This window comes from Ambystoma mexicanum, chromosome 3q, assembly GCF_040938575.1.
Source record: "Ambystoma mexicanum isolate Mex_15411 chromosome 3q, UKY_AmexF1_1, whole genome shotgun sequence".
NCBI classification, from domain to species: domain Eukaryota; kingdom Metazoa; phylum Chordata; class Amphibia; order Caudata; family Ambystomatidae; genus Ambystoma; species Ambystoma mexicanum.
This window is the reverse complement of record NC_090926.1, coordinates 1092607590-1092628721: the sequence shown is the minus strand read 5'-3', so window position 1 is coordinate 1092628721 and position 21132 is coordinate 1092607590. Positions and strand designations below refer to the sequence as shown.

Here is a 21132-nt window from a genome sequence, read left to right as displayed (position 1 = left end):
ACTCCCATCCGAGAAAGGGCATCGGCTTTACCGTTCTTTGTACCAGGTCGATAGGTAATTATGAAGTCAAACTCGGCAAAGAATAATGCCCAACGGAGTTGTCTAGAGGATTGGGCTTTTGCGGTCTTCAAATATTGCAGGTTTCGGTGATCCGTAATCACAGTAACGGTGTGTCGGGCCCCCAGCAGATAATGCCGCCAAGCCTTAAAGGCAGACTTGATAGCCAGAAGTTCCTTGTCAGTAATCGTGTAATTGATTTCAGGTGGCGAGAATTTGCGGGACCAAAATGCCACGGGATGCAACTGATTGGTTACCGGGTCCTTTTGTGATAGAACTGCCCCCATGGCAAGGCTTGAAGCATCAGTTTCCACGATGTAGGGGAGTTCGGGGCGAGGGTGTTTTAAGATTGGTGCAGAGATAAATTTAGTCTTCAAATCCTGGAAAGCTTGTTCCGCCTCGGTAGACCATTCAAAACGTTTGTTTTTCTTTAACAAGGCAGTGATGGGCTGGACTATTTGAGAGAATTCGGGGATAATCCTGCGGTAAAAGTTAGCGAAGCCTAACATGCTTTGCACACCTTTTACGGAGGATGGTGATGGCCATTTGAGAACTGCATCGACCTTCTTTGAATCCATACGCACTCCGCCAGGTGATAATATGAATCCCAAGAATTCAACTTCAGTCACGTTGAAAACACATTTTTCCAACTTAGCGAAAAGTTTGTGTTGACGCAATCTTTCGAGGACCATTTTCACATGTTTCCGATGTTCAGATTCCGATGAAGAATAAACGAGGATGTCGTCAATGTAAACAACAACACATACATCTATGAGCTCTCTGAGGACATCGTTCATAAAATATTGAAAGGCGGCCGGGGCATTGCAAAGTCCGAAGGGCATGACCTGATATTCAAATAGCCCATACTTGGTGCGGAAGGCCGTCTTCCATTCATCGCCCTCTTTTACTCGTACCAAGTGGTAAGCTCCTCTAAGATCCAGCTTTGTATATATGCATGCTTTTCTGACTTGGTCCAGGAGTTCAGGGATCAAAGGTAACGGATATCTATTCTTAACGGTGATCTGGTTCAGGGAGCGATAATCGATACAAGTTCTAAGGTCTCCTTCCTTTTTTGGAACGAAGAACAAAGCTGAAGAAGCAGGGGACTTGGAAGGACGAATAAACCCATTTGCCAGGTATTGATCCAGGTATTGTCGAAGGTGAAGGTTCTCAGGCTCGGTGAGGGCATAAATTCTACTACAAGGAGGAGTAGATCCAGGTATCAGGTCTATCTGGCAGTCATAAGACCTATGAGGAGGTAGCGAGTTAGCCTGATCCTTCCGGAAAACATCTTGGTATTCTAGGTATTCGGGAGGTAACTGGGGAGTCTCTGAAGAAATTGCGGCCAGTGCAACACCAGGTGGAGGGTGACAAGTAGAGACACATTCTGGAAACTGGACCGTTCTTGCTCGCCAATCGATCAGAGGATTGTGTTTCTCTAACCAAGGTATTCCTAGAATAATCTGAAACTGAGGGGCCTTGATCACATCGAACACGATCTTCTCATGGTGTCCATCTTGACTTACTAGCGTCACCTCTTGAGTGGTATGCGTTACTGGCCCGGAGGCTATCTCCGTACCATCCACCGTAGTAATGACGTCCTTTACAGCCTTGGGACAAAGAGTTAGATTCATCCTCAAAACCATTTCATGATCCACATAATTGCCAATGGCACCGCTGTCGACGTAAGCTTCAATTGCATGTAATCGATCCGGATTATCAGGGCTAATGAGGACCATAGGTATCACGAAATGCGAGGTCACGGAACTGGTTTTCACGCTCGGCAAGAGGACCTCTATTCTTGTCGGGCGAGGTCGTTTCCCTGCTCAGAGTTTGTAACTTTGGTAACTGCAGCACCTACTGCCTTCTTGGCAGGTTTCACCGGACAGTCTCGAAGAAAGTGCCCTGAGTTTCCGCAATATAGGCATAATTGCAACTGTTTCCTCCTTTCCCGCTCCCTTTGTGTTAGAGGACCTTTCAGACCCCCTATTTGCATGGGTTCCCCGGAGTCTACTCCTTTGGAAGGAGTTGGCGGTTTGGAAAATACTCGAGCATCAAACTTGGAACGATCGGCCTTCCTGTTCTGCAGCCTGTGATCTATTTGAACGACCAAGTCTATATAATCCGAACAGTCTTGTGGGGGATTCACTACTTGGGCTAAAACGTCTTTGAGCTCTCCACGTAGACCTCTATAAAACAGCGTAATCCTTTTGTCCTCAGGCCATTGAGTTTCCACTATTAGTCTATTGAAAGATGCAATATAAGCCAAAAGGTCTTGATTACCCTGTCGCAACGAAAGAAGCTCATTGTCCAAGGCCTGCCCCTGTGAATGTCTTGCGAACAGTTTTTCCATACTAAGCTGAAAGGCTTGAAAATCATGGAGAACCGGATCATCTTGATTAACTAGAGGGATCGACCAGTCTGCCGCATTGCCACTAAGGTACGAAAGTACAAAAGCTACTTTTGCTTGATCAGTTGGAAAGGCTGCTGGCCGGCATAAGAAGTGCAACCGGCACTGATTGATAAATACTGCAAACCTCTTTGGGTCACCAGAAAATCGTTCGGGCGGAGCCAGAGGTACATTCCCAGGTAGGTTGATCTGCACTGGATTCATAGAGGATGTTGAAGGAAGATTTGCCCCTGATGCGGGTAACGGGGTCTGTCCGGCTTGTGACTGTAGCACTTGTCTAGCAAGATTGTCTGTTCTCTCCTTGGAAATAATTAGTTCCCTTCTTAGAGCATTCGTTTCCTGACGAGCTGCATGCACTTCTGCCCTTAGTTCCCCAAGTAACCGGGCTAGGGGGTCAGTATCCGAGGTTTCCATAGCGCCTGGGCGAGAGTTTTGCGGTAGGCTTTGCGTTCTGTAACGCTCACCTGATTCTCGCAGAGGCGCCGGTCTTGACTGGGCGACTACCGTATCTTCAAAGGTGATGTGTAGCACCCGGTTGGCTCTTTGGGCTGGACCTCTGTGCACTGTATGCCTGACGTGTAGAGTAAGATGTCTGCAGATAGAAAATATGGGGTTAATGAACTGGGGTTATTGGGGTGTCCCTATCTCTTTCCTCTTCTCCTCTCCTGTAGACCCCCAAAGGTTAACGCTCTCACCTTAGGTAAGTGAATGCCGAGCTCTCCATCTGCCTCGGGGCAGGGTGCTGTAACCAGTTTCTTCACTAGATAGGTAGCGCAGGCCTCTTGGCTTCAGGGGACTGCTGTCCGTCGTTTACTGCACGAACGGTAAGTTTCGAGTCATTCAAATGTCTTTAAAGTCTTTAGTAATGATGTCTCTTGTTTTGCAGGGTTCCGGCGATGGCGGATGACGGGCTGAAGTGAGTTGAAGATGGAGCCCGTGTGATGAATAGAAGCGCCTGGAAGCACGTAAGTAAGCGCTTGTTGCCTGCTTCACTATGCGCTCTAACTGTCTTTTTATTTTGCAGGTACGAGTTCGGAGCGGCTGCAGGGTGCCGGAATACCCACTGGATTAGATGAAGAAAGGAGTAATGGCACGTGAGTATTAAAGTTCCCCAATGTCTTTAAACGCACCTTGTTTTGTCTTTCAGATGCGGGATGCAGCGCCGAAGGCCTCCGGAGCGTGCAGACCTCCGGAGCGCACGAAGAGTAGGTAAGCCTTTGCCTTTCAGATGCCGGAATGCTAACCTGTTCTTTCTTGTCTTTATAGGTGTTGCTGAAGACTGGATTCAGGATGGTAAGCCTTTGCCTTTCAGATGCCGGAATGCTAACCTGTTCTTTCTTGTCTTTATAGGTGTTGCTGAAGACTGGATTCAGGATGGTAAGCCTTTTTCCTTAGGCCCAGGACCGGATGCAGAAGACACGATGAGCGTTCTGCTGCAGAGGTTGCAGAATAACGCAAAGCAAGATTCATCCACCGGGTGTGGTTTAAATAGCCTCCTGTAGTGCTTAGGTGTCTCCTTCCACAGCCACGCCTAAGTAAGAAAAGAGTTCCTGGTAAGAAAAGAGTTCCTGCCTTCCAGAAGAGTTCCAGTGTTCTGAATCTAGGGAGTGGCTCCAGCCCCACCCAACAGGAAACGTAGTTCCAAACAGAAGAGGATCAGAGGCTCAACTGGCAGGCAAGTAAGCAGCATGGTCTGCTGAAGGTAAGTCCACCCAAGCATTATGAGCCCGACGCTTCCAGTGCTGGGACTGGGCATATTTATGAGCCTGGTGCCACTGGCGCCAGGACTGGGTCCAAAAGGTCCCAATTGGGACTGGTTGGCACTCGGAACCTGGGTTATGGATCTGCTTCCAAGGGAGTTGGGAAAACCCTGACCTTTTGGAAGCAGAGATCATGACAGAAAGACACTAAAAATCTAAATGTTTAAATTGACTGAGTGACCTACTTTTGAGTGTCACATAGGTTTCAATTGTTTAAATGTCATAGTTTTAAACTTAGAATCAGCATTCTAGCTGCATATGTAAACATTTTTAGTTTTATGTGAATGCAGAACACTGGGGAACAGAAATGACATGTAGCTAAAAACTGGCTTAAAGAGATTCCAATTTTGCCTGGCAACTACCCCCCATCAGGAGTGAAACTTGAGTCACAGCTGTGTTCCCAGGCCTATCTGCCTTTTGCTGGCCACACTAAGGATATGCCATCTCTCTGATAATTGAATTAAGGGGAGCCCCCACAGAATACAGGAGCTCTGAACAAAGCCCTGTCCTGACTCAGGCAAATGCTTTATTGGCGGGAGTCGTAAATGGAGCTTCCTCCTGGAAGGACAGGGGAGGAGCACTGCCTGTGAGAGCAAGCTGGCCTGGCAGAACTGGAAAAAACAGAAATTCAACCTTGTGCTGGAGGGAAACCACACCCCTTTGGGGCCAGAACATAACTCTAAAAAGATGAATAACTCATAGTACGGACTTGTGAAAATTATTTAAATGACACCATAATTCTTGTGATTTTTCTGCCCACATTTTAAGACGTGTTAGGACCCGGTGGTATGTTCAGGGGGGTTTTAGCGGAAAAGAGGATATTACTCAAAATGTGTGCATGTGAAAAATCGGACACTTCATCAACTAATGTCCATACTCCTTGCGCACATGTGTGTAAATTTGGGTTAATGTCCGACATTGCAAAATCAGTTAAAAAGTGAAATATGTGCCATTTCTGAATGCAAGCCCCCAGGAAGAGCAGAGTTTGAACAGGGGATACCTCCTGTGATATGTGAGGGGTGCATGTAATTTTAAACAAATGTGTACCTGTGCAAATATGTTTTTTGAGCAAATATAGATTGTGTGTAAAGTTGACAGGGGTGGGTTCTCTGTACCATAAACAGACCTCATCATGATGACACTTCATTTCATTCCCCCAATCAGGGGAGAAATGAAAGCTTGGCCATTGACAAGTGGAGAGGGGTAGAGCTTAGTGATGCTGCACACACACCCACTTTTAAAACACATAAAAGCAGACAGTCAGGACAGTCAGGACAGATAGGGACCTTCAAATCCATTTGCAGCGGGACGCTCTGCCGGAAAAATCCATACTTTACCTCCATCAATCTCTAGAGAAAGCTGTGCAGAAAGATCCAGACTTCAAATCCATCAATCTCCAGAATCCAGAGAGGCTAGAGAGAGAGCAGACCCAGACCAGACCGCTGTTAGCAGAACCAGAGAGAGCTGACCCAGGTCACTGTGAAGTGCAGAGACCAGAGTCCAGTCTAAAACCTGACCAGATCCGTGGCGAGGCCCATTTAATTCAAGAATATAGTGTGAGTACCTAGTAGAACTGTGCAGAATCAATCTCTTAGTTAAAATAATATAATCCCAGCTATTTTAATCTAAGTAGAACTGCCTCCTAACTGTCACCAGTTATTTGTAAAGCTGTCACCTGTCATTTTCTAGTTGCAAGCTGCACTTGTCTTTTTGAACTTTAAAATTTCAAATCTGAAAAACGACCTTTATTTAATCGCTCATATCTCTGTGACCGTTTGTCCTAGAGACTTGCAGTAACTTTCATCTGGAAGCTGAGATCCTAGGCTGTCCTAGGACCCCAAAACGATATTGATAGTCCTTGTAGTTCCTCTGTAATCGCGCCCGGCCCACTCGGAAAAATCTGCCGCGATTTGACATTTTGCCGCGATTTGCAAATTTCTCCATGTGTGAAAACAGCAGTTTTCTTGCTTTCAGTTGCTAAAAATTCGTTTGCCTCTTAAGAACCATCCTAGATCCTTGCTAAAGTGAGCCTGAACTCATCCCAAGTATATTTCACTCACCTAGAACCTCTAGAGGGAATTAAAAGCATTTCAGCATATTTTTCACTTCATTGCCAGCACATATAAAAGCATTTTGGGCCTGTGTTTCTAACTTCTGTAGTCTAAGCTTGCTGGGGTGAACTGAATTACATTTGATTGCATTTCTGAGAACTGTGTGCTTTCCTTCCATTTCCTTGCATTGCATAAAAGGGGGGAGGGAATTGCCAGAGAAAAGTGATTACATTGTTTTGTTGAAATCACATTGAGTATTTTCTGTACTGCATTTTCATTCCACCTTGCATCCATTTGAAACCATAAAGTATTGTTGCTATCTTATCCATCCTATAACCACTCATCATTGATTATAAAGAAGTGTGCTAGTGCCAGACTATCCATTATTGATTACTGATCAGATTAAGTGTGATATTCAATTATTAATTTATTATAAAGCGTGATATATATATACATTGTTTAAATTCTCAAATAAAACTTTAACTTGCAAAACAGAACTACTTCTTGGCTCAGTGGGGTCAGGAGGATTCCAAGAGAAGGGTGTTATATAGGGGTAGTCATCCAGAACGCATGAACTGGACATAAAGATATATCAATAAGGGTTTCCATTCAGTATCCCAGACTAGGCATTGACTTAGCTGTAGTGTTGAATTGAATCCTCTTACATTACTGTCTTTCACACTTCCCATCTTCGATGCTCCTTTTTCATATTTGTTGCAAAGCTCCCTAATATTCCCAGGTACTGATGCGGGGTAAATGGAAAACATGTATTTGTTTGCATAAATATCAGTGCTTTATTGTGCAATATAATAGAGAAACATACATCAGCCTGGGCCAGTAAAAGACTGCATGTCATCCCAGACAGAAAGTGCTCAATCTCCCTTAAAATAGGGTCAGGTTTGATGGTTTCAGGGCACATTTATGGCAATATTCTGGTACTGCCCTAAACAGCTACCAACAATATCCTAATTGCATACACTGGACCAATGTCAGGCAAATGACATGATACAAGAATCGCAGCCTCATTCTTTATTCAGTGTCGTAATTCAGTATGTGAATAAATGTACATTATAGCTGCTGTGCCATCTACTTTATTAAGTCATGATCTGAACATTTTTTGGGGTAAGGCCAAGTTGAAACGTCTGTGGCTCACTGAGAAAAACATAAATCTGTGAAGTTGATAACAAGGTCTTTGGAAACAAAGGCAGTGGGTATAGTTGTTGTTATAGTTTCATGTGACAAGAAACAAGTGTTCCTATTAATCTGGCTCTGTTTTCTTTTGTTTGTAATAATTATCCTATGACATGTGTGACTACACATGTTCATTGCAGGTCCTACTGTTTATGCATAAACTCCAATTGTGTTTGTTTTTCAGATGATTCTCTACTTGAGGACATTGACTTTTTCGGAAGTGACATACAGAGAATTCTGTCCCCGGACGCGCAATGCTGCCAGGTCTTTTGCACTTCCCATCCTCGATGCACCTTTTTCACATTTGTCGCAAATCTCCCTAATATTCCCAGGTACTGGTTGAGTGTAAATGGAAAACATGTATTGGTCTGCATAAATATCTGTGGCTTTAGTATGTAATATAATAGAGAAACATACATCAGCCTGGGTCAGTAAAAGAATGCATGCCATCCCAGGCAAAGTACCCTCTCACCCTTGAAATATGGTCAAGTTTGATAATTTGAGGGCACATTTATGACAATTTTCTGATGGTGTCCTAGCAACCAACAGTGTCCTAATTGCATACACTGGACAAATGTCAGACCAATGACATGGTACAAGAATTGCAGCCTCATTCTGTATTCAGTGTCGTAACTCATTATGTGAAAGCATGTACATTACGGCTCCTGTACCATCTCCTTTATTAAGTTATGATCTGAAGATTTTTTGAGGTCATGCCAAGTTGGAACGTCTGTGGCTCACTGAGAAAAACATAAATCGGTGAAGTTAAAAAAAAAAGTCTTTGGAAACAACGGCAGTCACGGGTGAAAGAAACCAGCCATCGAAGAAGTTAACCACCAGAATCATTAGAAGCACCCATCATTCCCTTTGCCTCCTGCTACTCTCATATGATCGCAGGCAGGCCCGGATTAGCCAGTAAAGTCTGGAATCCAGAAAGAGATTGCCTGCTTAGTGTGTTGTTCCTGGTTTGCACTTCTCTGCAAATGTCTCCTATTGTCTATTCATTCTATGCCTCTGGCAATGCTTGCAAGCCAATAGGTTCCTGTTGTTAAGTGGGATTGGCCTGTGGATGGTCAACAGGTGGTAGGGTCAATGGAAGAGAATCTGTGGGCGTAGGGATAAAATGCGTACAGTCAGATGTCGAGCAAGTCTGAGCCAAGCCTCATTAAATGTCGGCACTGGTAGATAGTGACTTTACTAGTCCCCCATTTTTAGGTTTTGGCTTGTGACACTTAATGTCGCCCACAAACATAATATGAGTGGAAATAGGGGAGGAGGTCATTCTTGGATAGAAACATATACTCAAATACTTTCCCCATGTCCTTCCAGTCCCACACTCATGCCATGCTGGCATTTGCTGCCTGTGCCACAATAGGACTTGCCAGTGGCTCATTTATGCTGTCATTCACATTTAGCAAGTACAATGTATAGAAAGACACATCTGTGCTGAACCTCAGCTTGTTTATCAAAATCACTCAATTGTAACCTTGATTTGTGTCTCACTAATGGACCTCCGACATTGACTGCCAATGATCTAAAATAGCTGACATGTAATAGCTATCTGACATTTCTTAAATGGTTATACCGACATGGTTACTGTTATATCAATGTTTTGCCAAATGAAAACATGCTTATAGAGATAAATAGCATCTGCTTTGCATTAGTTTGTAGTGCAGAAATGTTCACATTTAATAAATAACAATAATAATAGTACTTATACAAATAATAATAATAACTATCACTGCTATATTCCTGTTGGTATTTATATGATAAATACCCCACCCTCTATCCAGGCGTCCCAATTCCAGATGTTAGCGCACTGACTGTTGGACCCCACGCAATCCCTGGTGGCTAGGGTACAGGTGCCCTTTGGGTGGTCACCGGGTCTCCAACCAGACATTCCTTCCCACTGCGGACTCGCACATTGGAGCCAGAAAGGAAAACTTGCAGGGACAGAACTAAAACGTAAGAACTGTGAGGGCTTACTACCCCTGGTTCAACAACCATAACCAAAGGACCTCTAAGATAAATAACAAAACAACACAGGAGCCAAAAAAGAAAGAGCAATAAACACACCGAACCACAAAGGTCTTCGAACCGAGATCTCATCTATCCATTACCTCACTGACTACATGCAACAACTAACCACAAACAGCAAAGACTGAACCCCAAGAAACAGGAAACATACCAATCCAAAGAGGTCACCCACTCAAAGTAATACAACCCACATCCCAAACATCATGCCTTGCCACAAGAAAGACAAAGAAGCTAGAACAGACAACAGAAACAATAAGAAATCCCAAACCGCTCGTATGACCCCACAACTCCAGAAAACTGGACAATAAACAGTCCAGACAGCCCGAGGAGACATGCAAAGAACAGAACAAAGACAGAATACATTGCCCACTACCTCTCCACAAATGACTATGTGGCAAGCAAAAACAGCCCAGCAACAACAAACCGACAACCAACAAATGTCATGAATACAGACCCCACCAGGACACCAAACACGACAACTAATAAGCCACCACAACCCGGCCTACACCATGGACAACACCCCAAACAGAATCAGGAACAAGTTGGAAACCATCACTCTCTACACGCCTTACATCACCAAAGACTGGAACAACAGACGGGTACCTACACAATGTAATGCCCGGAATGAAACAAAATCAACCAACCCCGCCATAAACCTTATCAGTCTACTCAGCAATGAGAATGATCACCAAAGAATCCCCCCCCCATCCAACAGGTTCAAACAGGAAACACCCACCAGCAACGGAAACCCATCTGACCAGGTCGAACAAATAATACAAACAACAACTTGAAAGGAAAACCAAAGAAACTACACCGCAGTCTTCCCAACCTCAGATCCATGACAAAACACTCAATAGAAATACATGACCTTCTAAGCGAAGGAGGCACAGACGTACTCTTTCTCACTGGAACCTGGTTATCAGATAACTACAAAGACATTGCGATTGATGCAATACCAGACAATTATAAATTAATACACGTCAACAGAGAAAAGAGGAGGTGGAATCACAGTCATACACAAAGAGCATATTCGAGCATCTCAGCTCATTGCAACCAAAGCAGAAGAGTTTTAATCCCTTTGCATCAAGAAAGAACTCAACGACCAAACCAACATATTATTCCTCCTGATCTACAGACCACTTTCTTACAACTGCAACTTTGCAACACAACTAGCGGACATGGCTGCTAGGCTATGAACCCACCACGGCAACCTAGTCATACTGGGAGACTTCAACATATGGTTTGCAAAATTAAAACAAGTCCACAGCAAACCCACTCTGAGCACTCCTAGAAACTTTGCATTTCAAGCAAATAGTATATAGATCCACCCACGACGTTGGACATGCCATGGATGCAATCTTCTGCAGGGAAGGACCATGCACATCTGTGCCCCTACACCAATGGTATGGGGCTGCCACTACTTAATACCCTTCTACATCACACCCCAAACCAACCTAACGGCAGGGAAGTAAATACTCCATACCAGCAAGAAAAGAAACTGGAAGAACCTCGACCTAGAGGCCCTGACAAACCTTCTAGACTCAACCCCCCCCAAGTGAAACAGAACCCACTGAAATAACCATAGACACGGCAGAAAACGCTCTCAAATATTGGATCACCAACTGGCCCCAGCTAAAACATTCAAAGCAACACCAAAAGAACTGGCAGCAAAATGGTTCACTGAAGAACTGAAAGAACTAAGAAAAAACAACTTCAAAATGGAAAAGAAATTGAGAGAACAATAGACCCGATGTGACAAAATAAAATACCAAAGATAACTTAAACTATACAAATAAACAGTCATAAAATAGTCATAGGTGCCCCTCTGCGAGAATGAACACAGTAAAATGACCTGTTCTTTGGGAAGTTACCCACTTGAGAGTCCACAGCCACACTTTAGCTCACTCCACCTTTCACAGAAGGGAAATAACCATTTGCATATCCATCTTTGCCCCACCCAAATGGGCAGTCCAGCACCGAAATGCTATGGCAAATCTCTTCTGAACAAGAGCACCAACAGTAACCCTGTGTTTCTGCCTTGTTGGGCCTCATCAGTGAAGTGGAGATGTGCCTCTCTGAGCACAGTGAGCAAGTGATCCACCTCTGGATGACCCCAGGAAACTTAGGGTGACTAAATAAATAACCTAGGAATACTCATGGGCATCAGACTATCACTGGAACTACAAGTCAACACAATTGCCAAAAAATGTTTCTTCCTCCTACGACTGCTCAGAAGATTACTTCCCTACCTCTCCTTCCCCCCCACAGAACCCTCACTATCATATCTCTGATACTCACAAGAATTGACTATGCAAACAGCCTCTACCTAGAAATGCTGGACTGACTCACCAAGAAACTCCAAAGGGTGCAAAATAGAGGAGCCAGGATCCCTTTTACACTAAACAGATGAAACCACATCATTCCATCACTGAAAATCCTACTTGTTACCAGTAAAAAAAGTGCTTGAAATTCAAAGCACTATGCATTGCCCCCAATACCTTGCACAGACAAGGAGCAGAAATGAGAGGTGATCAGATGGGCCAATGAACCACAAACCAGACCCTGGCTAGATGCAATCAAGCAGCAACCAAAGAGCCGCACCAGAGGCGCCAACAAACTGACCGACTTACTAAACCATTTTCCCCTTCCTGATCCTCCAATATAACTGACGCCTCTGCACCAGACCTAGACTAGCCACACTAAACATAAACAAACAGAGAATTAATGCTATATACACACCCAGCATCTCTAGATGCTGAAGCACACCTAGACCACCCACATAGTCCATAAAGCCATCAATAATGCAACTACACACCAAGATACCAGATCAACCCACTGCTACGGCCCCCGGCGACTCTGTATCCCTGAAGGACACTATCAAACCAACACGCACAACCAAACCTACCATAACCCACACAACACACTAACACCAACACAAAACACGCCCACACTCCAGGAGGCACGGCATCTTACCCATACAGTGACAATGCACAAGGCCTCGGGCACAAACAACCAACATTCAAAACAACACTCACAGATGCCAGTTCCTCCTGGTTCTGAAGCTATCCTCTCACCCTATCCCCACTAACCTCCCCTCTCTTGCAGAACCACGCAAGCACATGGAGACTGCCCCTGGGTGGTATCTGTGCATGGCATAAATCAACATAATTCCAAGTACTATATTCACTTTTTGAAACACTGTATGATGGTCGTGTGGCAGAGCTGCCCAGCCCTGGAGCTGGAGTGAGGTCTGAACTTTGCTTGGTCACTGGACATGTGGAACTACTGTATCACATGTACTAGAAGGCATATTTTGTAAGCCAATTGAAAAACAGGTTTCGGATGGGATGAAAATGAAAGCAATTTTTTAAGCACTGCCTAAGCAAGCAAACTGATTCCAAAATGATTTATTTAGGAATTTACCAATCCCTACCATGTACAAGGCACAAACCATGTTCTAAGCTCAATACTTCAAGAATAAATTGACTTTATTTGCCTTCAAAGCTATGTGGTGCTGTTTAGGTCGGTTTACCTCAGACATCCACACTAACAAAATATAAATATAAAACTACTAGTACACACGGGTCAAAGTGCAGGTTTACATTAACACAGTAAGACGGCTATATAGCCTAAGGGAACAGCTCCCACCAGCAGTGACAACAGGCAAACTACTGCATTGGACAAACATACATGGACAAACATACATCTGGCTTTTTGTTATATTGTTAGATTGAATGGAAAGAGACGAACTACAAATTAAAGTAATACAATGTTAGATTGCCTAACTAGCAATCTATTACAATGTAAATAAATGACACTTATACAAATTTTAATCCACAAGGCATCACTAAATGTAGTGCTTTAAGTCGGAGGAAGAATCGAGGAAGGGACTCAGTTAAGAGGACCAGCCTAGATATGGTTGGGTAGGGTGATAGAGCCCAGGTAGTGGGAGCCAAACAGAGAGGGACAGCACACTACTATCATACTTTTGATGTGCCTGCAGGGGTTAGGATCCTGGAACTAAGAAAGAAAGGGAGAGACAGGAGCATCAAAAGTAATGACATGAGTCTGCCCTGCTTTTCCTTTTGTTTCTTTCTGACAGGATCCAATCCACTCAGGCAGCCATTTAACTCAACTTAACTGTGGGGTTAAAGGGCTGCCTGCGATCATGTTGGCAATGATTAAGAAACAAAATGAAAGGGGTTAACTGCTATCATACTTTGTGTGCTTACGCCACTCCTTTTTTTCTGATCAGTTGTGCCGTCCCCCACAGGCAGCCTCTTAACCATGAAGCACATCAGTGAAAGAGCTGCCTGAAGGGCTGATGCTTCTAGGACTAGTCGGGGGAGACCTCAGAAGCAATTTGTGGAGAGTGCCATGGCTACGTCCCAGCTAGCCCTGGCCAACTTAAAGCCCAGACTATATTTAAACCTAGAACTTCATAGAGAAGGGTTACAGTAGTGGGTACAAAATAAAATGGTTTGCACTCCTCACTTCAGTGCATGAACTTTATTTCACAAACATATTTTTATGCGTGCATATGTATATCCTTTCCCAGGATGCTAAAAATTCCCTTGGGGTCCTTGTCCACTCAAGAGGACAAATAGAGGCAATGTGTGTTTGTGACACAAATTACAATGAGATCCGCACTGGGCAGATATAAAGGGGACGGATTGGGATTATAGTTGAGACTTGCATGTGCATGACCTGGAAACCCTAGTCCTGTTATGATATCAAAAGTTATTTTTGGGGATTCAATTAAAACATCTTTTTTTCTACGTCAGAAGCAGTGCTTTTTGCAGCTTCCTGCCCTCGGTGATGACACAGGCCCTGAGACCATGAAGGTTAAAGTGTATGTGATACTGTACTCTGTGACTGCTCCTGTTCTTCCCATGCAGGTTCTCCTGTTTTCTGAAGCGCACCGATAATGGAGTCCCACTGGCCAGAAAACGATTGGCTAATGCGGTATCCGGGTTTGCGCTGGATTCTTCTGCTGTAACAGACATAAGTGCACTCAGTAAGTTTTGACGCCATTATCATTCACCTTGTAATCATGTTGCTGATTCCTTCCTTTTAAATCATAATATTAAAATAGTAATAATAGGTTTAAATGCAGCTCTTCGTGCAGGATTCATCTTGCTCCTATGCACCTCATTGTGTCGGTGTCCATTTGATTATCCTCTGAAGTGTAGTGAGTCAGCAGTTGGTGCATATATTTATCAAGACATATATTTACCGGACGTGGACCCCTGCTCACTGTGCTCATACACAGCCCCACCTCAATGAACAGGCCAAACAGGGCTGAAACACGTGTATGGGGTTGCTGTTGGTACTCTTGTTCAGAGGGGAATTGCCATTGCATTGTTGTGCTGGACTGCCCATGTGGGCGGGACAAAGACTGATATGCTAATGGCTATTTCCTTTCTGTGAAAGGTACAGTGAGCTAAAGTGTGGCTGCGGACTCTCGAGTGGGTACCTTCCCAAAGAACAGGTCATTTAGCCGTGTTCGTTCTTGCAGAGAACTATGACTGCGCCTATGACTATTTCTTTATAGATTTATCAAGGCCTTGGCAAACTGTTAGGTACAGAAAGATATTTGGTATCGTTTCAGGCCATTGGAGTTTATTTGAATGGCCAAGACAGTTGTGTGATATTGAATAATAATGTTTTGCCAGGCCATTTACAAACAATTAATTATAAAATGGGTAGCCTTGTGAGGCATCACTAGTGCAAACCAGATCTGACCTGCATTATTGCGATGCTGCGAACATTCCCATTTATTTGTTTCATGAACATCATCATTCGTCAGGGGATTTTGCCATGTCATGTCAAGGTTTATTGGTTGAATGAACTGTGGCAGTGGGAGGAGCCTACTATGATTCCTTATCAGAATTCAAGACGAACATGCACACCGTTAGCTCTTAAGGATGATACATAACAAGTCCATGAATCTGTCACAGAAGCGTGTGACACAGACCCCTTTGCCCCATAAAAGTGTATACTGATTAATTCTTGATTTCCTACAAGGAGGGCTGGGGGAGAGGTGGCAATAGAGAGAATCGCGCTAATGAATTCTTGATGAAATGGTCCGTGTGGCCATGTCACTCTGGGTGGATGGATCTTAAATGTGTAGGATTTTCTACAAAATATTCAAATAATATACTGAAGAACTCAAAACAGCATTGAACTTTGGTTGCAAGGCCAAACTATGATCAACTATAAAACCTAGAAATATGATACAAAATGCCTGGCGGCGGGTTTGGGGCTACATCCATCACCATAGGCAAATAGGAGGAATCCCAGGGCTCTTTGCGGCCCACAACTGTTGGTGCCCATCCACTCGCTCATGACCAGTGCACCGCTTGAGATGTTATCCGCTCATGACACCTGGTCACAGTGTTCATGGAGCAGGATTGCTGGTCATACCTAGAGGAATGAAAACAGACCCTAAATAATCCAAATGAATGGCTGAGGCAAGCCAGTGGCCATATATGAAGATTACAAATAATCAGAGACAGCAAGGATCCTTAAGGAACTTCACACAGTGTAGGGTGAGGATGATTGGGAGTGCATAGGGATAAAGCAATTAATTGCAATGTATCCAGGCAAGGGAAGTACCCCCAACACAGCCCCCTTCAGTCTATTCAGTCTATCCAGCAGCCATCGCTTCTGGCCAACAGTGTTAAACAAGGGCAAAAGGATGAAGAAAAGTCCAGTGCGGTCACTATCTGCTGTTCTACTAAAGTCCATGAAATAGAGCATCGCCAACTTTCTGTTCCTAGACCGGCACTTTTCCACCCTCAGAAGCTCAGGGTAGTCCAAAACTTCAATGAAGTCTCTGAATAGCAGAATGGGCCAGACATTTGCTCGGCCACTTGGCAAAGTGAGGGTTTCATTAGAAGGGGATCATCTTGGAATAACTAAATGCTGGTTAAACCACCCTGAGGCTAAGAGGTCATTGTCAATGTTTAGAATTGCACATTATGATGATTTTTGCCAGGCAAAGATTTATGTTTTCCCCTTCCTCCACCAGAGAAGAGGAAAAACAGATAGCTCACTAGGGCAAACAAAAAGCAAACAGGGTGAAAACAAAATGCAACGGTATCACTCTGCATGATCTCTCTATGGATTGGATCTATTTCATCATAAAAGAATGAAGCAGTTGAGCAGTAAAGCTCACATTTGTGAATTTGGGATGCGCTTTTAACTGCCCATAAATGCCACTTCACATGTGCTAATTTGCCAAAAGGCACTAAGATGACCTCAGTCAGACGCCTATGATTTGGACTACTGTTTTTTGCTCATTTGCTCAAAATATTCAATGCATTTGAAGTAAGAGTAGGATGGGGATATTTCAAATGTTTGTCATGCATTCCTCCTTCTCCTTCCGTTGTCTCCAGGTTTTAAACCTGAATGATACTTTGATGCCGAAGTTAAAAAAATTGATTCCTTTGGATTTAGGACCTGAAAATGCAGCAGGATGCTGTAGGAACCAATAGTAAATGTTGTCTTCAAAGCCTGATTTGAAAGCAGCACATACATGCTTTTACAAAACAGAGAGTACAATGAAAAAGTAAAGGAGATTACACCAGTTTGTAGTCTTTACGTTTTTTTCAATGCAATTTGTAAAACTTGAAAATTGCATGAAGGTGCCCCAATATCATGTAAATGCTATTTTTGCTCCCCTGCGTGTAATTTGTACTTTATACAAAATGGTCCAATCTCCTTCTGTACAGCTGCTTCTCTGTGCCCACCAGTACGTCATCTGTTTAGAGTTGTGTAGATTAGGTGCCTATCCTGCAAAGGTGCCTGTAGATGCTGAAGAGTTTGATGCATACAAGGATTATTTGGGAATGCTGATGTGAATGATTTGGGTTCCAAGATGAAGCCATTGATTTTGGCTCATTGTACACTCTTACAGAAGAACAAATACAACGAAGCCAACCAGGGGATGAAGGTTGCAGTATGTGATGGGTAAACATTTTTTATACTGCATAAACTGGATTTTATTGAGACATGGTTGTCTTCCTATATAACAATCAAAGTGGACATGACTGAGTCAAAAACAGATTGCCATTATTCCAGCATATCAGATGTTTCTACTAATTGTAGTCAAGCTTTTCTATTCAGCATTTTTGAGCAATAAGGCAAACTTTCTATCTTGCAATTCAGCGCTAGTTGCCTAGTGTGGAGTTGTTGGGAGGTGGAAATTTTAGAAGGGGACGAGTTTGGATTGTTTGAAAGATTTGTGAAGGGGGCTGCAGTAGATGTAGCCCTTCAAATGCCAGTGCTGGTGGCAGCAAGGAGAGTTGCACACTCTCCCTAAATGGGGACTGGGATGGCATCTCCAGGAGCTTAGGACGGCTGTGGCATTTCCTCTGTCACAGTGGCAGGAAGCCTTGTGGAATGGAGGGTGGAGATACTGACAGTTGACTGTCGCAGTCCTCTGAATAGATATAATTAGGATATCCTTTATGCAGAAGACTGTATGAGAAAGAGGTCCAATTCTAGAAATACAAAGCTCTTGCTCGTCGAATTCTTTGAAAGAAATTACACGTTGTTTCACAAATGTTAAATTTGTATTAGTTCAGGCATTTCTTTTTTTAGCAATTACATATCAGCTTGCAATCACTTTAGGGAGTTGATGCAAGCAGGTGAGCTCCCATGTACTAGAATGGTGTTCTCATATTTTTATGGGAGATATTTTGTTTCTGGAATGTGCAGCGAGTGTCTATTTCCCAGTGGGCTAGTACATGCTGCACTGTTATAAATGGGTCAGTGGGAAATCACTAAAGTCTTGGCTTTTGTTTTGACTGCTTTACCGATATGTAATGAACTGTTTACAATCTAGTGCTCATGAAGTATGATTGAAGATATTCAACAGTCATTGCATGATCCAGTCACTTTCAATTTGAACCGCTCCCTACCCCATGGCGAGATGGCAATATCAAGCACTTAATATGATGTAGCCAGATAAATTAACCAATTGATGCTGCACTCAATATAGGGTTAAAAACAGCTCCAGATTTCTTTATGGTATACACAAAGATCTGTTGTTTCTTGATGGATTTATTAAATGTTCTATATTTTAACTAAAAAGTGTAAACAAATAAATGTGCCTTTCTTTTTACTTTCCCTGGACCTAAGTCCTTGAATTGCAGGTCAGCCTATGTAAGTCGAGGTTTGGGTTAATTTTAATTTCATAAGGAGGGTTGACGTTAGTACCAGCTGTTGATTCGATATTGAAAACTACGAAAATGAATTGTCTGAAGCAGTGAAAAAGAAACTCTGAAGTTGCAAATATACATCTTTATATCTTAATCAGTGAAAGAACTTTAGTTAAGAGAGAGTTACGGTAATCAGATGTAATGTGAAAAATACATAGCAATACAACCTTTGAGATTCAGTGAAAAACTTTAGTTAAGAGAGTATTAAAGTGATCAGATCGTTGACATAAATGCAAAGAAATGAATTGGGATCCTTGTATTTTGCATTTCTTATTGTTTTAATTTTGGCTGCTGTTTTGGTTTGCTCGCTTTCTCCTGATTTTAACACTGCAAAAATTCATTTTCTGATACTATATAACTAAAAAATGAAAAAGTTAATTTTTTCCAGCTATAAACAATAAAAAAAATAAAAAAGTGATTAGATCTAACGCAACAAAACCCCTGAAATTCAGCAATCGCATTTCGAGCAACCAAGCAACCACCTTAACTGTGTACCCCTTGATGTGCAGCGTATGAGCACAATTATTACATCACATATAGCATCACTTATGATATCACTACTAATATCACTGGTGACATCACTAGTTACATCATACACTCCCAACCTCTAGCCTGAAGTGAATGCAATTGCCATTGCTATTAGTATTTATATTGTGCCTGTGGCCAGGCCAACTAAGCCCTGTGGTTCAAAACAATCAGTGTTCCGATAGGAGTGACTACATAAACAGAAGAGTTTTGAGTCCCTTTCTATTTCTGAAAAGCCTCTCAGCCTCTCTGCTGCAAAGCAACAAGGATGATATATATATATATATATATATACATATATAAACATGTATGGAACAGGCGAGCACCCCCATGTCTCTGTCGAATAATTTAGGGACTACTGGGTGAATTTACCCCAAACCAGTCAAGGGAATTAGGTCAATGCTTTGTGTCCAAACTGTTTCCTATTTGGTCCAAATCTGCCCAGTGGTTTTCACACTATAGCTGTTCCTAAAACTGCTCTTGTTCTCTGTAGAAAAAAGTATGTGAGTAGGCTGTAAACAGCATTTTTATGTTTTCTTAATAACCCTGAACCAGTCAAGCAAATTAAGTCAATGCTTTGTGCCCAAATTGTTTCCCTTTTTTTCTACAGGAAAATGAATGCGAGTAGGCTGAAAACAGCATTATGTTTTCTTAATAACCTTTTCATTTTCTAACAAATTATTCCCAAAATGTCAACTTTAGTGTTGCTCTTGAAAAACGTTTTGTTTGAAAATGTCATCTAAATCCATCCAGCAAGTCAAAAGTGATTAGTCTCACTCTGCGGTAAAAAGCACCAAGGCCGATATAAAGGTTTTAAGGAGCACGGGGCACTCCCTTTTCTGTGAAATATTTTAAAAACTACTGGATGAATTTACCCCACACCAGTCAAGAGATTTAAGTCCACGCTTTGTGCCCAAGTTGTTACTTGTTTGGTTTAAATCCACACAGCGATTGGCTGTTCAAAAACTGCACTTTTTCTCTATGGGAAAATTAATGGGCTGAACAATGTGAAATTGTGTTTTGTTTTCTTAATAACTTAATAATCATTTTAAAACATTTTGCTCCCTACATTTTTAGTTTTGCGGTCCCCTGAAAAACGTTTTGTTTGGAAAATTTCAGCCAAATCTATCCATCAAGTCAAAAGCGTTTAGCAATAGAATTTTGGAAATAAATGTCAGCTTTTTCTTTTCTGAAATGCCTCTTAGCCTTTCTGATGCAAAGCACCATGGGAAAAATAAAATGGAGTCAACGCTTCATGCCCGTGTTGTTCTGTACATGGTCCAATTCCATCCAGCAAATTTTGCTGTGCACTGTGCTGAAATTTGGACTTTTTCTCTATGGTAAAATGAATGGGAGTAGACTGGAAACTGCATTATTTTGCTTTCTTATACGTTTTTTCATTTCTTAAAGATTCTTTTCCAAACCTTCCAGAATGGGAAAGGGGGGGTAGCTGAGGGCAAGGGGGAGGCATGGAAATATTTTTGTTTACTAAATATCAGCCAAATCCATCATGCAAGTCAAACGTTTATTGCAATCAATATTCTGGTTTCCTATGGAACTTGATGCTCACCTTAACTATAGTGCTGCAATCAATGCACTATAATAGGCACACATTTTTTGTTCTATCACACCCACACAAGGCAGTACATATAAAGAGAAAATATAATGTCTCTCCAATAATGTGGCTGAATACTTAATTTCTACACTGAATAATTTGGATCTCACACATGGTTTGTTACAATTATGGTTTATAATATAGAACATCATGCAATGTTCTGCACATTTTTTTGTAAACTGTGTTAAGTGCAAGGACATTGGTTACATTTCTTAACTCCATTTATTTACACATGTGGAAAAATAGTTTTTCATTGTTT

General features: G+C 42.5%; 1 protein-coding gene across 3 annotated transcripts in view; it reads left to right on the top strand.

Moving 5' to 3' along the window:
• The window catches only part of LOC138581962 (coagulation factor XI-like), a 349622-nt gene that overhangs the window by 167217 nt on the left and 161273 nt on the right, over positions 1 to 21132 (top strand). For all 3 annotated transcript variants that reach the window (XM_069652873.1, XM_069652874.1, XM_069652871.1), the window contains exons 3-4: positions 7654 to 7801; positions 14405 to 14523. In XM_069652873.1, the coding sequence (XP_069508974.1) occupies positions 7654 to 7801; positions 14405 to 14523 (267 nt within the window). The remainder of the gene's footprint in view (positions 1 to 7653; positions 7802 to 14404; positions 14524 to 21132) is intronic.